This window comes from Diospyros lotus, chromosome 1 (genome assembly GCF_014633365.1).
Source record: "Diospyros lotus cultivar Yz01 chromosome 1, ASM1463336v1, whole genome shotgun sequence".
NCBI classification, from domain to species: Eukaryota; Viridiplantae; Streptophyta; class Magnoliopsida; order Ericales; family Ebenaceae; genus Diospyros; species Diospyros lotus.
This window is the reverse complement of record NC_068338.1, coordinates 42,583,413-42,601,542: the sequence shown is the minus strand read 5'-3', so window position 1 is coordinate 42,601,542 and position 18,130 is coordinate 42,583,413. Positions and strand designations below refer to the sequence as shown.

At 37.9% G+C, this 18,130-nt stretch overlaps 3 protein-coding genes across 15 annotated transcripts in view; 2 read left to right on the top strand and 1 right to left on the bottom strand.

Annotated features, from left to right (window-relative positions):
* LOC127801914 (uncharacterized) overlaps positions 1-11,146 on the bottom strand; it is a 32,277-nt gene extending 21,131 nt beyond the window's left edge. For 6 of the 12 annotated variants that reach the window (XR_008023228.1, XR_008023230.1, XR_008023229.1 and 3 more), the window contains exons 1-3: positions 10,418-11,144; positions 2,589-2,706; positions 363-521 (exon numbers count right to left, since the gene is read on the bottom strand). Coding sequence is in view for 6 of the 12 variants with exons in the window: in XM_052337449.1 (XP_052193409.1) it covers positions 363-521; positions 2,589-2,684 (255 nt within the window). In the remaining 6 variants the exon portion in view is untranslated. Of the gene's footprint in view, positions 1-362; positions 522-2,588; positions 2,707-10,417 lie in introns of all 12 variants that reach the window. The other 6 variants (XR_008023237.1, XM_052337491.1, XR_008023236.1 and 3 more) reach the window with 4 other exon arrangements.
* A 2,417-nt stretch (positions 11,147-13,563) lies between these two features.
* Positions 13,564-16,992, top strand: LOC127801901 (uncharacterized). Its single transcript, XM_052337416.1, has 2 exons — positions 13,564-14,026; positions 15,321-16,992. Exons 1-2 carry the CDS (start codon positions 13,692-13,694, stop codon positions 15,970-15,972), a joined length of 987 nt encoding a protein of 328 aa, XP_052193376.1. The 5' UTR covers positions 13,564-13,691; the 3' UTR covers positions 15,973-16,992.
* LOC127801907 (uncharacterized) lies at positions 15,471-17,895 on the top strand. 2 transcript variants are annotated; one of them, XM_052337440.1, is made up of 2 exons: positions 15,471-15,611; positions 17,057-17,895. In XM_052337440.1, exon 2 carries the CDS (start codon positions 17,087-17,089, stop codon positions 17,642-17,644), a length of 558 nt encoding a protein of 185 aa, XP_052193400.1. In that variant the 5' UTR covers positions 15,471-15,611; positions 17,057-17,086; the 3' UTR covers positions 17,645-17,895. The 2 variants fall into 2 exon arrangements, with proteins under 2 accessions (XP_052193400.1, XP_052193390.1); XM_052337430.1 differs by lacking the exon at positions 15,471-15,611 and adding an exon at positions 16,103-16,252.
* Positions 17,896-18,130: the final 235 nt, after the last annotated feature.

Below are 18,130 nucleotides of genomic sequence, written 5' to 3'. Positions count from 1 at the left end.
TTGAAGGCATGAATGCATCGATTCCAACTCAGAAATTCTCTCTCTCTCTCTCTAAATTCTTCTATTCTTCCCCCTGAATTCTATCTCTCTCTTTCTTTCTCTGTTAATTCCCTTTCCCTATTTGAATTCTCAGAAAAACTCGAGAGTTCTTTTTTGTCAGGCTTGCACCTTGACAAGTATAAAACTTTCAAAACATAGTATAATTGCATCGTTTGTAGGAAAAGAAGAAAACATCAAAAAACTATTTATTTTCCTAACAAATGGACGGGCGAGATAAATCCAAATCATAGCAGTAAAGTACAAAAATGCCCCAAAGGAAAATTGGATTACTGAACATGATCAACTGCCAGAAAGAAAAGTACCCAATCAACATGTGACTCAAATGTAGCAGAGCAAGTTGCTCCATCTTCAGCCAGTGCCCATCTCTTTAATGTGCCATCACGGCTTCCAGTAAACAGGTAATCACATCCATCTATGGCTGAAGATTTCAACACAGCCAAACAATTCAGCCCTGCACAATGCTGCGGATGGCAAAACATTTTAAAATGGAATTAATTATAATATATTCCTTGTTTAACAATACTAGACAGTAAATGAAGGGGCATTCATTCCATTACCACACTGATAATATAGGTTTTAGTAGATAAAAGGCATAAATAATAAACTTGAATTACAGAGAAACACTTTAGAATCCAAAAGTTTTAAATTAAGTAAATTGAAGATCGAGTATGTGGAATTTAGGTTCAGTAAAAGTGGAATTTGTCAAGACCTTAGTCCTAACTGATGCTTCCTTAGAAGATAGAACTGGAAATTGAGGGAGAATTAGCAAAAATTGAGGGGGAACAGTCAAAATATTAGGGGGAACAAACTGAAATTAGAAAGAACTGACAGAAATGAGGGGGGGAAATCAAAGAGAATAATAGGGGAAAAATAGACAGAATTGAGGGAGAACAAAGAGACGTCAATAAATTTTTGATAACTCATAACACTGATAATCCGGCTATGAGGATTATGGCTGTATATATAAGCAGTCCACAATTCTATAGAGCAGTTACCACTCTACCACTACTAGTAACTGCCCCTTAATTACTCCACCCACTACCTCCCCACTACTCCATAACTAAGAATAATCAGATAATAAAAGCAATAACTAACTACTTCAGCAAAATAAGTAAAAATAGAAATAAAATAACAAGCTGGTCATGACATTCCCTCCCCCTTAAAAGATTTCTTGTCCCCAAGAAATCATGGTCATTAGTTACACCTTCATCAAATCCCTGCTTTTACCATCTGATTCATCCTTCTTAAACTGTACGGTGCATAATCCTTGATGGTGCGTAAACGATCAGCCAAGTCTATTGCCAGTCGAGGAAGAATGTTAACTTCTTTTTCCTCCTCCTCGCTGGCTCTATCCAGTAAATCCTCCATTACTAGCTTTGCATTGACCTCAAGTAATGGAGGAGTACCCATTCTATCAAGAATAGCAGGATTGAAATCTTCAGTTGATGTAATCATAACCTTCTCCAACGGCACAACTTCTTTTGCTACCTGCTTGCTACTGTACCCGAAGGGTCCATCTTCAACCAATATCTCTTCCAATGGTGTTGCAGTGATTTTTCCTGCAACTGCCATAGAGCAGTTTCCAACATTTTATCTTCTATGGAGCAGTTTCCAGTTCTATCTTCTATAGAGCAGTTTCCAACATTTTATGTAATTGTAAAATCCTTATAAAGCTAAAAGCGGAAGTTTTATTTGACAGTTACAAGCCATCTTTGTTTTATTACTCAAGAGTATTGGGCAATTAAGTGCCATTATGTGCAAAATATAAGCATAGCTGAGATGAGAATGTAATAGTGGGTGTGTGTGGTCATACATGAAAAACAAAATCATATCTAATAAGGTTGGACTAGCACCTATTGAAAAAGGGAACAAGAGCGACAATTAAGATGGTTTGAACATGAAAGAAGATAACTCAATAGAAGCACCTATAAGGCAAGTGGATGAAATGGAGGAAGTTCGTAGCAAAAGAGGATAAGGAAAACCAAAGAAGATCTGGTGGTGCCCTTAAACAAGATATAGGATATAATGGCCTTACAGAGAATATAGCCATAAATATGATGTAGGTTTAGCATTCATAATGATGACCCCACCTAGTGGGATTAAGATATGATTGATATTGTTGTATTACGAGAAAACAAGAACACAGCCTAGTACATGTAACAGTAATATGATTGCATTAGCAATCCATACACAAATTTTTCAAATTCAAACACAAGTCAATAATACAGAAAAAGTTTCTTTTTTCTTTGGGGGGCGAGGGTACTAACAAAACCCTTTTACATGGGGTGGATAATGAGGGACTAATTATACAAACAGAGTTCATTCTTTTACTACTTACTAACCAAAAAAACATGCTTACAAACAAAACTTCATCGTGGCATAACTATACTTTATTAACAGGAGCATTGATGTCGTATTATCATTCCTTAGATTATCACAACAACTCAAGTTGATCATTATCCTAAAAAGTATTTGTTTTTAACACAATAAATCAAATTGAGAACAAACATCAGAATAGAGAGAATTACCTTTGTGTCATCAGCATCGTTCAACACGTAAGTCAGCCTCTTCTCCTTACGGGGACGAACTGAATTATTGTTCCCTGCACTGCCCACTCGGTGCATTGCAGAAAACCCTTGACCAGATCTTAGTAAGGCACAAAACAAATGCATAAGTACAAAGAATTGTGTCATCTAAACAACTTTAGGAACTAATCCTCAAGTCTGCAGCTGTAAGTTTTCAATTGCTACAGGCATATAAAACCAACTTCTACTGTCAGAGCATGATTTTGCAACAGTTTCAGATTTTTACTAGAACAGCAACAAAGAAATAACTTAAGTGTACGGTATCAAATAACAGTGCAATAAAGTCATTTATGTAACAGTATCAGGGATCAAGTCCCCTTATTGTCTTGCATAGCCACTCCCCTGGCAGGATATAGAAAATCGAATACACATGACCCATATTGTTAATCACCAACATTATGTAAACACATACAAAGAGAGACAAGACACGGCCAGCAACTCCAGTTAGACCAAACAAGCCACTACATGTTCTTCAGTTTTTTCTTTTCCCCAGACAAGTACTACAACTGTATGTATTAATTTTACAGAAAATATGTTACTTACAGATCATTTCAGTACTTATCAATGAAGCATTGGTTCAATGGCAAAGCAGAGGCCCTGGGAACCTTTAAGTCCCAGAGCCAGTTCCTGGTGCAGGTTTTCTCAGGATTTTTCTCCAACTTGTTGGATTTGGCTTTGCAATTGTTGTGCTTTGATGAATTGTACTTTAATGATTCAATTGATTGATTGTACTCTTAGAATGTACACTGTACCCATAGGGGAGAAAAAGGGAGAGAGAGAGAGAGAGAGAGAGAGAGATCATTTTAGGACTTTAAAGGCCCTTTAACAATGGCCCGACTTTGGGTATGCCCAAGTTCATAACCACAATCCTGACCGCACTAAAAGATGCTCCATTAACAACAATGACAAAACCTAAAGGATAGATACATAGATTATTAAACTATAGGAACATGGCTCTGATACCAACTTTGTCACAATGCCTAACCCTTGCCCCTTGGCAGACCATTGGCTCACCAAGGTCAAGCAAGCCTATACAGTACCATCAAAATTCATCCCAACTAACATAAATGAAGACAATACATAAAACTTGATTGTTATTAAAATTAAGTCAACATACTAACAACCCTGCCTGTGAATAACATAGCTAAATACTAAGAATGTCTAAAATAAATGAATAATTGTTGTCCACGTGTACAAATGCAGGGCCAACAAAAGGAAATAGATCTGAACTATCTAAAATTCTCAAAAAGGTTTGATTTGTCAATTCTAAATTCAACCTATGATCTGAAATAGAGATAAAATGAACACTGATTGAGTCAAAAAAAGAAAAAAAAAACTCAGCCAATAGACAACATATACCACGATGAAACTGTTGGATGGAATTAAGAAGCAAAAGACAAGAAGACTTTCAGCTAAAGAAGGAGTCTAGTAGATATAGATAAATTGGAGTAGATAATGTTAAATTTATATAGTGTAAATCTTGTTGCAAAGCTGGATTTAATTCCTAAGTTTTAGGAGATAGCTTTCCTATTTTTTAGGAGATAGATATTCTAAATCTTCTCCTATTTTCTAGGAGGAAGAATAGGATCCTAAGCTGTATATAAACACCTCTCGTGAGTTTAATCAATTATTCAAGTCTTTAATCTTTCTAAGACTTGCTTCATGGTATCAAAGCTTTGTTCCGATTTTCTATAATCAACATTTCATTAGCTGCAATCGAGAACATGGCAGATCATCATCAAAATCCTACTCTAACTGAGGCATCGGCCACAAGCTCTCCGAGTGTTCTTCCTCATCTTCTTTCTATAGCGAGTTATTCCTATAGTCCGATTGATCACCATCCACTACAAATCACTCACCATAAACTAAATGGGAGTAACTTTAGGGAGTGATCTCAATCTGTGATGTTGGTTATCAAAGGGAAAGGAAAATCTGGTTACTTAACTGGGTCTATTCCTTCTCCATCAACAACAGAAGCTACATATGGTGTTTGGGAGGTTGAAAACTCCACCATAATGACCTGGTTAATAAACTCAATGGAGCCTAAGATTGGTAGGGCTTATCTATTTTATAAAACTACAAAAGAGGTGTGGAATTCGGTCCAAGAGATGTACTCGGACCTGGAGAATTCATCCCAATGCTTTGAGATCCGATCTGCCATCAGAACAACTCGCCAAGGTATTTTAACTGTTACTGATTATTTTAATCTTCTGATTGAGCTATGGAATGAGATGGATCTTTTCTACATTGTTAATTGGAAGTGTTCAGAAGATAGTGATCTATATAATAAAATGATTGAAAAAGATAGGGTGTTTGATTTTCTCAATGGGTTGAATATGGAGTTGGATGAAGTTAGAGGGAGAATATTGGGGACAAAGCCCTTGCCCTCCCTCAAGGAGGCTTTTTCTGAGTAAGAAGGGAAGAGAGCTGGCGCAGGGTGATGTTAAATCAGCAAAGTGAAGTTGCTATGACCAACCAAAACTCAGCTCTTGCTACATTTACACGGGAGGAATCTCTACCAAAGAATCCAAGAAGGGACAAACAGTGGTGTGACCACTGCAAGAAGCCTTACCATACCAAGGAGACTTGCTGGAAACTCCATGGCAAACCAGCCAACTGGAAGCCACGAAACAAGAAGGAATCTGCACGATCAGCTTATGTAGCAGAAGTACCAACAGAAGCTGGAAAAAATACCAACTTAAATCTGACCGAGGATCAGATTCAAGCCTTGTATAGGCTCCTTAACCAAGGTACAACATCCTCCAACCCTCCTAAGGCATCTACTGCAATTCAAGGTAATTTTTCCTACTCTTTAGTTTCAAAAAGGCTTCCTAAGAATTGTTTGGATAGTAGACACCGGTGCATTCGATCATATGGCTACTTCAACTTCCTACATGACAGAATATATACCATGTACTACCTCTATTGAGATCTCTATGGCCAATGGAACTACTTCTCCTGTTATGGGGTTTGGGACTATTTGTATTTCTGGACTAAAATTGAAATCAATCCTGCATGTCCCTGGTTTACAATGCAATTTATTATCAGTCCATAAGATTACCTGAGATATGAACTATTATGTCACCTTCTTCCCTTCCTATTGCGTGTTTCAGGACCAAGCCTCGGGGATGATGATTGGCAATGCTAGAACAAGAGACGGCTTATACTACTTCATAGAGGATACCTCAGTTTCTGCAGCAAATAAGGCTGGTTTAACAGCCACTGCTAATGCCAAAATTATTTTATGGCATAAAAGATTAGGACATCCAAGTTTTTCTTACTTATAGTTTTTGTACCCTCAGTTTTTCATCAATAAAAATCAGAATTTTGCATGTGAGCAGTGCACTCTTGCTAAACAAACCCGGGCCTCCCATCCTATTCAATCCTATAAACCATCTATTCCTTTTCATTTAATTCACAACGATATTTGGAGACCATCTAAACACCCAAATATTTCTGGTTCTCGATAGTTTATTATATTCATTGATGATCACACCGGGGCTTGTTGGGTCTACCTAATGCAAAAAAAATCAGAAGCTAGTTTTATCTTCAAGAAATTTCATAAACTGGTCTTGAATATATGTCAAACCTCCATTCACATCCTTTGAACCGATAATGGTCAAGAATATTTCTCTCATGACCTTACAAACTATCTCTCAGAACATGGTATTTATCATCAAAGTTCATACCCTTATACGCCACAACAAAATGGCATTGCAGAAAGAAAAAATAGGCACATCTTAGAGGTGGCCCGAGCAATGATGTTTACTACAAATGTTCCCTATTTTTACTGGGGAGAAGCTATGCTTACAGCAGCTTCTTTATTAGTACTTTCCAAAAAATGTGTTCCCTAATTCTATTTCTCCTAAGATCTTTGGTTGTGTTGTGTACATACACAACCATAGTCCTTCCCGTACCAAACTTGACCCAAAGGCCATCAAATGCATTTTTATTGGGTATTCTCCTTCCCAAAAAGGTTATAAGTGTTATTGTCCTAACACTCGAAAGATCTTTGTGACCACCGACGCTACATTTTATGAATATCTCTCCTTGTACCAATCATCTGGTATTCCTACTGTCACTCAGCCCTTCCCTTCCCACTTACTCTCCATTGATCATCTATTGCCAGTATGCTCTCAAGGGGGAGAATTACCACCTGAGAGCATACTGGCAGAACAATCTCAGTCATCACCTATGCCAAATAAAGCCATCTTTCCTAAACCCATGTCCTGTTCTGATGCTGATAATCCACCACCTGGCTTAAGGGATGATAATCCTTTATTGGTGTACTCAAGACGTCCTCAGCCTAAACATTGCCAATCATCACTTCCAGAAGCTGGTCAAGAAACTGGTTCAACAAAGGACAACTTACAAAGGGATGAGACAGAAGAAACTGACCAGCCTGCCAGTGGCCAAGATGATCTTGATTGGGCTATGCCAATTGCTCTAAGGAAGGGGGTAAGATCATGTGTAAAGTACCCCATGATTAATCATCCGTCTTATTCTAAATTGTCTCCCCAATTCAAAGGTTTTGTGGCACGAATTGACAGCATCCGAGTACCAAAAAATGTTCAAGAAGCTATGAGTGATCCCAAATGGAAGAATGCTATTATGGAGGAAATGAATGCTCTTATAAAAAACAATACTTGGGACGTTGTTACATTACCTGCTAACCAGAAAATAGTAGGATGCAAATGGGTTTTTTCAGTGAAACACAATGCTGATGGAAGTGTGGAACGATACAAGGCCAGGCTGGTAGCCTAAGATTTCACACAGACCTATGGGATTGACTATGAAGAAACCTTTGCTCCAATGGCAAAGCTTAATTCTATTCAGGTACTAATCTCTCTTGCTGTTAATTTGGACTAGCCCCTGTTTCAGTTTGACATTAAAAATGCTTTTTTAAATGATGACTTTGATGAGGATATTTACATGAAGATGCCTCCTGGTTTTGAACAAAGTACTGGTTATGATACAGTGTGCAAGCTGAAGAAATCTTTATATGGACTTAAACAATCCCCACGAGCATGGTTCAAGAAGTTTAGTATGACTCTAAACCGGGTAGGATATAAACAAGGGCAAGCTAATCATACCTTGTTTATAAAACACACGGCAAGAGGAAAGAAAATTATATTAATTGTGTATGTTGATGATATTATTGTGACAGGAGATGATTTGCAGGAAATTGAGAGCTTAAAACAACAATTAAGGGCAGAATTTGACGTAAAAGATCTAGGAATCATGAGGTATTTCCTAGGAATGGAGGTTGCTAGGAGCAAGGAAGGTCTTTTCATCTCACAACGAAAGTATACTTTAGATTTACTAAAGGATACAGGTATGATGAGATACAAGCCAACTGGAACTCCCTTAGAGAAGGGCTGGAAAAATGATGAGGAAGGAAAGGATATTCCGGTAGACAAGGAGAGGTACCAACGATTGGTTGGAAGGCTCATATATTTGTCACTAACAAGACCCGACATAGCCTATGCAATCAGTGTGGTAAGTGAGTATATGCACTCTCCTACTCAAAAACATTTACAAGCAGTGTTTCATGTTCTTAGGTATTTAAAAGGAACACCTGGAAAGCGCCTATTATTCCGGATGACCAATGAAATAGGGATAGAAGGCTTTGTGGATGCTGATTGGGCTCGTGAGGATAGCAGGTCAACCTCAGGCTATTGTACTAAGCTATGGGGGAATGTGGTGACATGGAGCAGCAAAAAACAATCAATGGTAGCTCGCAACAGTGCTGAAGCTGAATTCAGAGCCATAGCCTGTGGAATTTGTGAAGTAATTTGGTTGGAAAGACTGATTAGGAGATTTAGGGATACCCTTAACTCAACCAACCAAGGTTTATAGTGATAGCAAATCAGCTATAAGCATTTTAAAGAATCCAGTACAGCATGACCGGATGAAGCACGTGAGAATAGACCGAAGTTTCATAAAGAGAGAGATAGAAGAAGGAGGGATCAGTTTGTTCTATATTCCTACAAAAAAAATAGATAACCGATGTTCTCACAAAGGTTGTTGCAAGACCGAGCTTTGAAGAATTAATTGGCAAGCTAGAAATGACGTGCATCTATTCACCAGCTTGAGGGGGAGTGTTGGACGGAATTAAGAAGCCGAAGACAAGAAGACTTTCAGCTAAAGGAGTCTAGTAGATATAGATAAATTAGAGTAGATAATGTTAAATTTATATAGTGTAAATCTTGTTGCAAAGCTGGATTTAATTCCTAAGTTTTAGGAGATAGCTTTTCAATTTTTTAGGAGATAAATATTCTAAATCTTCTCCTATTTTCTAGGAGGAAGAATAGGATCCTAAGCTATATATAAACACCTCTCGTGAGTTTAATCAATTATTCAAGTTTTTAATCTTTCTAAGACTTGCTTCAGAAACTAGGACAAGCAAATGCGCAAATTTGCAAGAAAAGTTTTCCTTTGAAAATATGAAAGAAAATATATTCCTCTTTTTAAAGCTTTTTTCCAATTTCAAGAAAATCCCCCCCTTTTCAAATATTAAAAAATTTCCATGATTTTTTGTTTCGTAGGAGTACACTAAGCAAAAATGAATCCATCATTGCTCATGCCAACATGTAAAAGCTTTGCCAGTGGTTGCACCAAAGTATATAAACTGTCCTTGTGTTTTCAGACACATGAGGTTAGCAAAACCGTGTTCATTGAGGTCAAATCAATATGAACCAAGATGCTCAAGTGTCTACTACCATTAGATATGCAATTTATTACATATATCTTGCAACAACACCATAGCAATTTCATGTGATCAATAAATCGTAATAGGATGAATAGCAAGGGCTTGCCCCAATTTCTTAAGCTCTAACAATTTAGAGACAAACAATTTCTTTTTCAAGGTAGACAGGCGGCATAAAACTTGTCAGACCAAACATTATAATTTCTAGACAAATGTTATTGCATACATTTTCATAGTAGTAGATTCCAACATATGCAATCACATTGAAAAAATAAATAAAAGATTTATTCATGCATGAGGATAAAAACAAAATAAAACCATGCACAGTATAAATTGTCTACTTGCGACAAATGCATCCAATTTAAACTGTGTAAGTAGAATTGGAATTAGGTGCATTAAAGCTAAACATTATCAGAATTGTAACTCCAACAATTCCTAGCTCCTAATTATTCTTTAAGTTCCAATTCAAATTAATGAAATCATGAAAGTAATATTAGTAACATAAAAATTACGCATGCTAGTTTCCGTGCATGTGCTAAAATAACTTTGAAATTTAAATATTACCCAAAACTAGGTTTGGCGTCCATGTTAAAACAATTTCGAAATTGATTTTAACACAAAAATGGGTAAAATCAGTTGTTTTATGATAAAAAATAAAAAATAAAAATTTTTGAGAAACGGATACTATGGTTGGGAAGATTTTGGGGTCTGTTCCAGCAAGTCAGGCCATGGTCCTGGTTCTCAATTTTAGTTTCGGGTGAAAATCTGGATCACAGTTTTGGAGTCAAATTTCCACTGTTTCTGGTTGATCAGGTCATGGGCGAAATTATCTGGACTTTTCAGATAAACTTCTGAAGGCAATCAGATGAATCTCTATTTTAATCGGTGGTCAATTGATTATTTGTGTAAGGGTTAGCAGAGGTACGCGAGGAGAAGGAAAGAAAGATTTATGACTTTAACACCGTACGCGAAAAAGGTTACTGCCGATAGTGACCCTCTCGGTTATGAGGGATAACAAGGGAGGAGAAGAACTCAAGAAAATAACATAAAAGAGAATACTCACCAACGGCTGTCTTGTACCAGTAGGCGTCGATCTCTTCTCTCGACGGTCTCCTTCTTCCTCTTCTCTCAACTAGTTGAAAACAAGTTCTTATACCCGCGTACCAATAATCTCAACATATCACTTTCAATTCAGCATAAACACCCTTTCTTGCATTCGAAACCCTATATAAATACGTGAAGCTGGAAACTGGCATCGAAATGTGGACTAATAAACCCAATTCTATCTTCAGAACATTCAAGGTCCATACCATGTAGAAAAATGTAAATGAAATGTATACATACTCATCTATGTATGTACGTGTGTGCGTGTGGGTATGCAGAGAGAGAGAGGGAGAAAGAGAGAGATACCAGAAAAAAAAAAAGGATGAGATGCGATCTACGAGGAGATACAAACAAAGTTCGATCGGAGCTGAAAACTTCGTATGAACCCCCCAAAGTCCAACACGAATGAAATTGATCGAATAAGATCAATAAACAACAAATTGGCGTCTCTACAAATAACGGACAGCAAACCCTAACTTGGAAATTCGAATCGGGCGATGAATCAGAAGGTTAACGCGTGTGCTGCCTTGCCATCGAAATTCCAGTAGACGAAGCAGGGAGAGATGGAGAGAGAGAGAGAGAGAGTGGCAGAGGAGTTGGAAGGATAGAGAGGGAGGGGGAAAGAGAGAAGAGAGGTGAATTGGTTGTGCTCTCGGTCGAATAACCCTTTTGACTCGGTTATTTGGGGCTTTTATTGGGGCTTCTATCGGGGGTAGTTCCGTCCTTCAAAAAATGAACGGGTAACCATGTCCATGACTGATCTGACCCTTCTCCAGCCTCCAGCCTCCAGCCTCCAGCCCAGAAACCTACTCGCCGTGACAAATTGCACTTGCCTTGCCCCCTCCCATAAATAGATGACAGCTACCATTTTATATTTGGTTTAACACATTTTTAAATATATTTTTTAATCTTTAAAAAAAATTGAATTTATAATTCTTGAAAACACAAATTTGATATTTAACTTAAGTAAAAATTAAAAATTTATTACAATTTATCTCTTTTATTCAAATCGGGTATAGTAGTTGCACAAGAACGATAATCTTAAAAATTATTAATTATTGACCATTACTGAAACAAATAATTTTAAGACAAGATTTTAATTAAATTAACTAAAATAATAATATTTGATCATTAATTTTTCACAATTCCTTTTAAGACAACGCAAATAGAGAAGGAAAAATAATTAAAAGGTAAATTAAACAAGAAAATGATAACAAAAGTGATTTGTTGTTGCACGGGACGTGCAAGTTATCAAAAATTATAAATTTTATCAAATTAATTAATTATGATAATTAATAAGTAATATATTTTTTGTTGGAGCTAATAAGGTGTGTTAAATTTTATGGTGTTTTGTGTCAGGGATACAGAGAGTATATATATATATATATAAAAACTTCACTGGAATGATTCGCCTAATATCAAAACAACCCACTTGATACAAAAATATTAGTTCTAATCCATTACAGTACAAGAAACATAAATTGTATACTTAACTACTATTATAACAGTTGATATTATCGGTAACAGAACCTCATAACTAGCAACAACAAATGAACAATAGTAGAGATTACCAAACCGAACAGCAAAACAGGAAAGACAGTTGAACAGCAACACTCGCAGCTGGAACGACAAGGAAACAGGAACAAACTTTTGGAATGTGAAGGAGACAGGAACATAAGTAGGTCGAGTCGCGCTTTGCGCTATCCTGAAGACAGTTAGCGCCCTACACCGGCAGCAAGCAGACTGCGGCGACTATTTCAGCAGGATGAAACGATCTCTTCGGTGAACGACAATCACAAACGACTGGAGCTATTAGAACTCAGGACATGCTCACTCTTAGTGATAGAAAACTTGAGAAAACCAAACTCTTCCAAAGTTCAAAGAATAAACACAAGTCTTAAAACTCAAAGAAAATCAAGTATCTTCAAAACTTCTACATGCTTAGGGAGTTTAGGTAAATATATATAAGCTTGATGAACTTGGAGACCAAGCAAAGCTTAAACTTGGAGATTAAATAAAGCTAGAACTCGGAGACCAAGCAAAGAATAACTTGGTAGGAAAGACACCAAGCTTATAGGGGAATAAAAACAAAACTTGAAAGGAAAGTCGCGAACTTTCCAGATGGGTCACCTATCATTGGATTACCATAGGTTAAGCACGCTTAACTTGAAAGTTATTTGTCTACATTCAACCCATCAGGGTAAGTTGTTATGATCCTTCATGTCCCTCGATAGGGGATGTTACAAGCGGTATCAGAGCCAACCCTCGAGCCTTTGAGCGTGGTGGTGGGGCAAACCTCAGCGAGTATGCTGAGTCCCTAATAGGGGTACGTGTAGGCATCTTAGGCGAATCCCACATTGGCTATGCAAAGGAGGAGATCTGGGACCGGTTGTAAGGTCGCATGACGAGGACGTCACGTGCTTAAAGGGGGAGAATGTAATACCCCAAGAGCCCAGAGAAATTAGTATATATCGAGAATAGTGTAAGAAAAGAACAACACCAACTTAATACCTTTTGAGCTGAATGTTGATAAAGAATTTCGGGGTTAAGCGTGCTTAAACTGGAGCAGCTCAATGATGGGTAACCCCTTGAGAAGTTCGTGTAGGTTCATTAGGGTAAGTTATTCCGGTCCTTCTTATCACTCGATGTAGAATATTACAGGAATAAAAATAAAGCTCGAAAGAAAAGCCCCACACACACTCACTTCCAACATTTTATTCTTTATTTTTGTATTAATCTTTTATTAGAATGCCATGCATTGATTCATGAATCATGCTAGATGTAAACCCATTTTGTACATCTTAGGCTACATAAGAGGGTATTATGACCAAAATACCCTGCACCTCTATGCGCCTCATGAGGGGTATTTTTGTTATAATACCCCCTTATGTAGCCAAAGATGTATAAAATGGGTGCACCAATAGCATTTTCCTTGATTCATTATAAAAAAAAAATTAATTTGTAACTATGTAAATACATAAACTAATCTATAATTTTAGCAATTAATTAATTAAGAGTTAAATGTTTAATTAATTAAAGATAAAAAAAAAAAAAACATAGCGAGAATAAAGCGGCCCATCCGGTGGGCGAAGTAAACTTGTGTCCGCGAAACACTGCTCAGCTTTATTTGCGCTTCCGTCTGTCCAAATTCACCCTTCGCGATTCAACACTCGTAATCGAACCATCAATCCCCTTCCGCCGTGAAACACGCTGTTAGTTCTTTCTAGTCTCCGATGGCTTTATCGTCATCGTCGGCGGGGGCGGCGAAGGGCGTCGTGATTTCTGTGCCGGCTCTGGTGATCTCCGCGGCCGCCGCGGCCACTGTCTTCTTCTTCCTCTTGTCTTCTCTCTCTCCTCCTCCTCCTCCTCCTCCTCCTTGCTCTTGCCCCTCCCCGACAGACATTACCTCCTCTGCACGCGGCAGAGCGGAGCGGATCTCGCCGACTCCGGATGATATAGAGTGGGTGAAGGTGCAGATCCAGGCCAACGGGCTGCATATGCAGGATAACGTGTTGCGGAAGGGCATTAACCCTCGCACTCGCGCTCAGCAGCTCCAAGATCTCGTTCAGTTAGTGATTCTCCTCTCTCTCTATGTATGTTTGTCTGTGTAGAATTTATAGGAAACTATCGTTTTGGATTTTCCGAACTTTCGTTGGTTCGAGTATTTTTGAGCTCGATTTGTTCCCGTTTATCCAAAAGGTTTTTTTCGATTACGTGATTAGTCATTCTGAACTCGTTGTATTAGTGCTTTATCCCATGGTTCAGAGCTTGTTTATAGCTTGCAAGTCATAATTTGGAATTTCTGGATGTTTGTATACAATAAAGATCTTTCTCCAGGATAATTACATTAGACTTCCTGTATATGCTTAATAAAAAAGCGTGATTTACTGAAACGTTAACCAAAAGCACGGTTCTTTATCTCTATAAGGATATACTACGGTCCATTTAGGTGAAAATGCAGTCCCTACTTTGTAGATTCATAGTTTGAATCCCAGTCTTCCCATCTGAAATGCTAACCAGGATACCATTAACTCCAATTTTGGTATCTTTGTCAAATAAGAAAAAAAAAAAAGAAATGAGAAATCAATAAAACCTTCTCCCAACCATTCTACTTCTGTGGGGATCTTACTCCCCATCTGTCTGTGTATCATCATGACCCCTGTTCAGTTTTTGAGTTCACATGACAGACTTTTTCACCCAGAATCTGCACTGTAGTCCATTCATAGGCTTGATCAAGAATTCTGCTTTGTAGTGTGAAATTCAGGTTATGTATCTCCATTGCCAAATGTCAATAATATGTATCTAGGAATATTTTTCCGTAATATTCCTAGTTGGGCACAATCGTGTTCATATCTTCAGGTTACTGATTTCCAATTTTTTCTCATTGGTTATAAATATGTGTTCTACTGAACCAAAAACATAAAAACAAAAAGCAGTGATTGCTCTTTCTGGAGTACGAATTAAGTCTGTAGCTTCAAGGATTTGAATTCCCATCTTCTGGTCCTAGAATATGTATACTTGGAGTCAAGTTTCTCCGTCAATCAAACAGTGATTTCTGTTTGTATGGACCTTTGTATTACTTTGGAAACCAAATGCTCATCCATACATCTCCATGTATGTCTGTATTTGATTTTAAGTTTATAAACAAGCCTTGTGCTCCTAAAACATGGATAAGTGTGAGCCTCAGTTTCTGTATCTTCATCAAATAGTGGCCTTCTAGTTATGTCATCCGTTCCAATATTTTGAATGTTATTGCATCTTTCTTAGTTTCTTTCCACATCCCCTGTTATACTGACACAAAGTTCCAGTACATTTATTGGTTTGTCATTCAGAAATTTGATTTAAATTTTTCCAATTTATAGATTCAAGGGCATATCGCACTATGAAGGAGAGGATTCAAACAATCATACAGCTCTACCTTGTCCTGGGGAGCTTCTTGTGGAAGAGCATCACAGCAATTATGGGGAGCCCTGGGCTGGAGGCCGAGATGTGTTTGAATTCCTTGCAGAGTCTTCCCACCTCACACCAGATGCTCATGTTCTTGAGATTGGATGTGGAACACTTCGCGTTGGCTTGCATTTCATTAGGTACCTGAATCCAGGAAACTTCCATTGTCTGGAGAGAGATGAACTTTCTTTAATGGCTGCATTTAGGTATGAGCTTCCATCCCAAGGTTTGCTGCATAAGCGCCCTCTGATTGTGAAAGGTGAAGATATGGAGTTTACTAAGTTTGGATCTGGAATGTACAATTTGATCTATGCTAGTGCTGTTTTCCTTCACATGCCTGATAAGCTTGTTTGGGTTGGATTAGAGAGATTAGCAAACAAATTGAAGCCTCATGATGGTCGAATCTTTGTGTCCCACAATATAAAGTTCTGTTCACGCTTGGGTGGTGATGAATGTACAGAGAGATTGAACGCTCTAGGTCTTGAATATCTTGGGAAGCACACGCATAATAGTTTACTTTTCAACCACTACGAGATTTGGTTTGAGTTTAGGCGATCTAAGGGATAGAATCTGGAAGGCAGTTTATTTTCGTGAAGTTCTGAGTGCTACTAATACAGATGGATGCCATGAATCAGCAAACTGAGATGATGGATTCTCCTGTCACCTCTCATTCTCTGGGTATCAGTTGTGGAAAATTTAAGTTTCAAATTACATTAGTACTCGGCAATAGAAGAGGGAGGCTGATTCGATGGCCCTTTTATTCAGGATATTTATGACAAGGATAAGTAATCTGCATTTGGGACCAGTAATTGCTTAGCTTTGTATTGGTCAAAGTGAAGACGTCCAGGTAGTGTACACTGATTAAAAGGCAACAGAGATGTGTTCTGATTGTTACAGTGTAATTTAATATTTATCTGATTCAGAATGTGTAGACCGTTCCATAGAATCACAGTGTAGGCCAAGAGATCCAGTATAACTTATGGGTTCAAACTGGGGGTTTTTGTACGTTGAACAACTTGTATATCTCTCTGGTCATTCAAATGGATGGCTCTATTTGGTTTATCCGTGCAAGTGATCTCTGTGTTTCGTGCCTCTGCTTCGAAGATCCTTTACAAAGGGCCGTTTCTTTTCAAGTTCATTTACTTTGTGGAATACTATTATTATTATGGCCACTTTTATTTTTCTGCTTTTCATGTTGAAAAATAACTGAATTTTCAGGGAAAGTTGCATCTACTCTCTGAAATAAATTTATCTATGGTCCAGTCACCAGCGTGTAGATACCTCTTGTATCTATGCAGTTTTTCTTTGATGACATGACACCAGTCGCAATTTCTTTGTTTTGTGAAGATTTCATTTATTTTTGTTATTTCATTAGGGTTTATTATTATTTGTTAAATATATATATATATTTTATGATGATAAGCTTATTCTTTTAAATCCAAGTATCACACGAGTTATACAAGTGTTTGAAACAAATGGATTTAAAGTTGAAAGTCCGAAGTCCGAGCCCATCAATGCTTGGGTCAGATCAACGCTTGAAATGAGAATTGTTTATTTATTATTTACCTATTATTATTATTATTATTATTATTATTATTATTCATACGTCAACGCTTTGCCGATCTATTTAACAGCATTATTATTGATTCAGTGAGCAGGACCATCAATTAGTCACCTAACCATGAATTCTCCGTCACCGGCCGCCATCACTCTCCGTCCGTTCAGACTAGCGGACGTCGATGACTTCGTATCATGGGCCGGCGACGATCGAGTGATCCGATGGCTCCAGTGGACCACCATTACCTCCAAAGAAGAGGCTCTCGCCTTCATCAAGAACGTCTGCATCCCCCACCCTTGGCGGCGCTCCATATGCGTCCACGACCGTAACGTAGGATTCGTATCCATCTTCCCGGGATCCGGCGACGACCGGTGCCGGGCGGACATCGGCTATGCGGTGGCGGTGGAACAATGGGGGCGGGGAATCGCCACGGAGGCGGTGAAGATGGCGGTGTCTCAGGCGTTCCAGGACTTGCCCGATCTGGTGAGGCTGCAAGCTTTCGTTGACGTGGAGAATAGGGCGTCGAAGAGGGTTCTTGAAAAGGCTGGGTTTCTGAGGGAGGGGCATTTGAGGAAATACAGCTATCATAGGGGCGATCTTAAGGACGTGCTTGTCTACAGCATTTTGCCTAAGGATATCAATCGTCACTTCAACTCCACACCCGTGACCATGACACCATGAGCGCAGTCCGATGGTACTTATCCATCTCCTGAGATTTGATTTCCCCTCCACGCTCCACTTGTCGCAAGGGGATTATGTTTTTTTCACCATAAAAATGTTAACTTGGACTCAAAGTCTTTGTGATAGGAAGGGCTATAATATTAGCCTTCTCTATTGCCAGAACTCAAATTTGAATGTGTACTGTTACGTATATAATTTGTTAAGTGTATATCTGAAAAATAATAATAATTAGAGTATTGATATTTTATTTACACACGATGCAGAGAAATGGGAGATTTACTCCCACCTTTTTATAGTTATTCACGTTGAATAATATAATAATTTTTATAATAATAAAATTTAAAAAAAGTCTTGTGTTTGTTAAAGAATAATGATAGATTCCATGATGAATAATGATATATTGTCAAATTTGTGAGCCAAATATGTTAATATTTAATGGGAAATACCTATTGCAATTTATTACATTTTTAATATTCAATAATAAGT

What these genes read in the sequence shown, in the direction of transcription:
- LOC127801907 (XM_052337440.1), top strand. Translation starts at nt 17,087, where the DNA reads ATGAATTCTCCGTCACCGGCCGCCATCACTCTCCGTCCGTTCAGACTA.
- LOC127801901 (XM_052337416.1), top strand. Translation starts at nt 13,692, where the DNA reads ATGGCTTTATCGTCATCGTCGGCGGGGGCGGCGAAGGGCGTCGTGATT. An exon ending in CAGCTCCAAGATCTCGTTCA is followed by an intron (nt 14,027 to 15,320) that starts GTTAGTGATTCT and finishes TCCAATTTATAG; the next exon opens with ATTCAAGGGCATATCGCACT.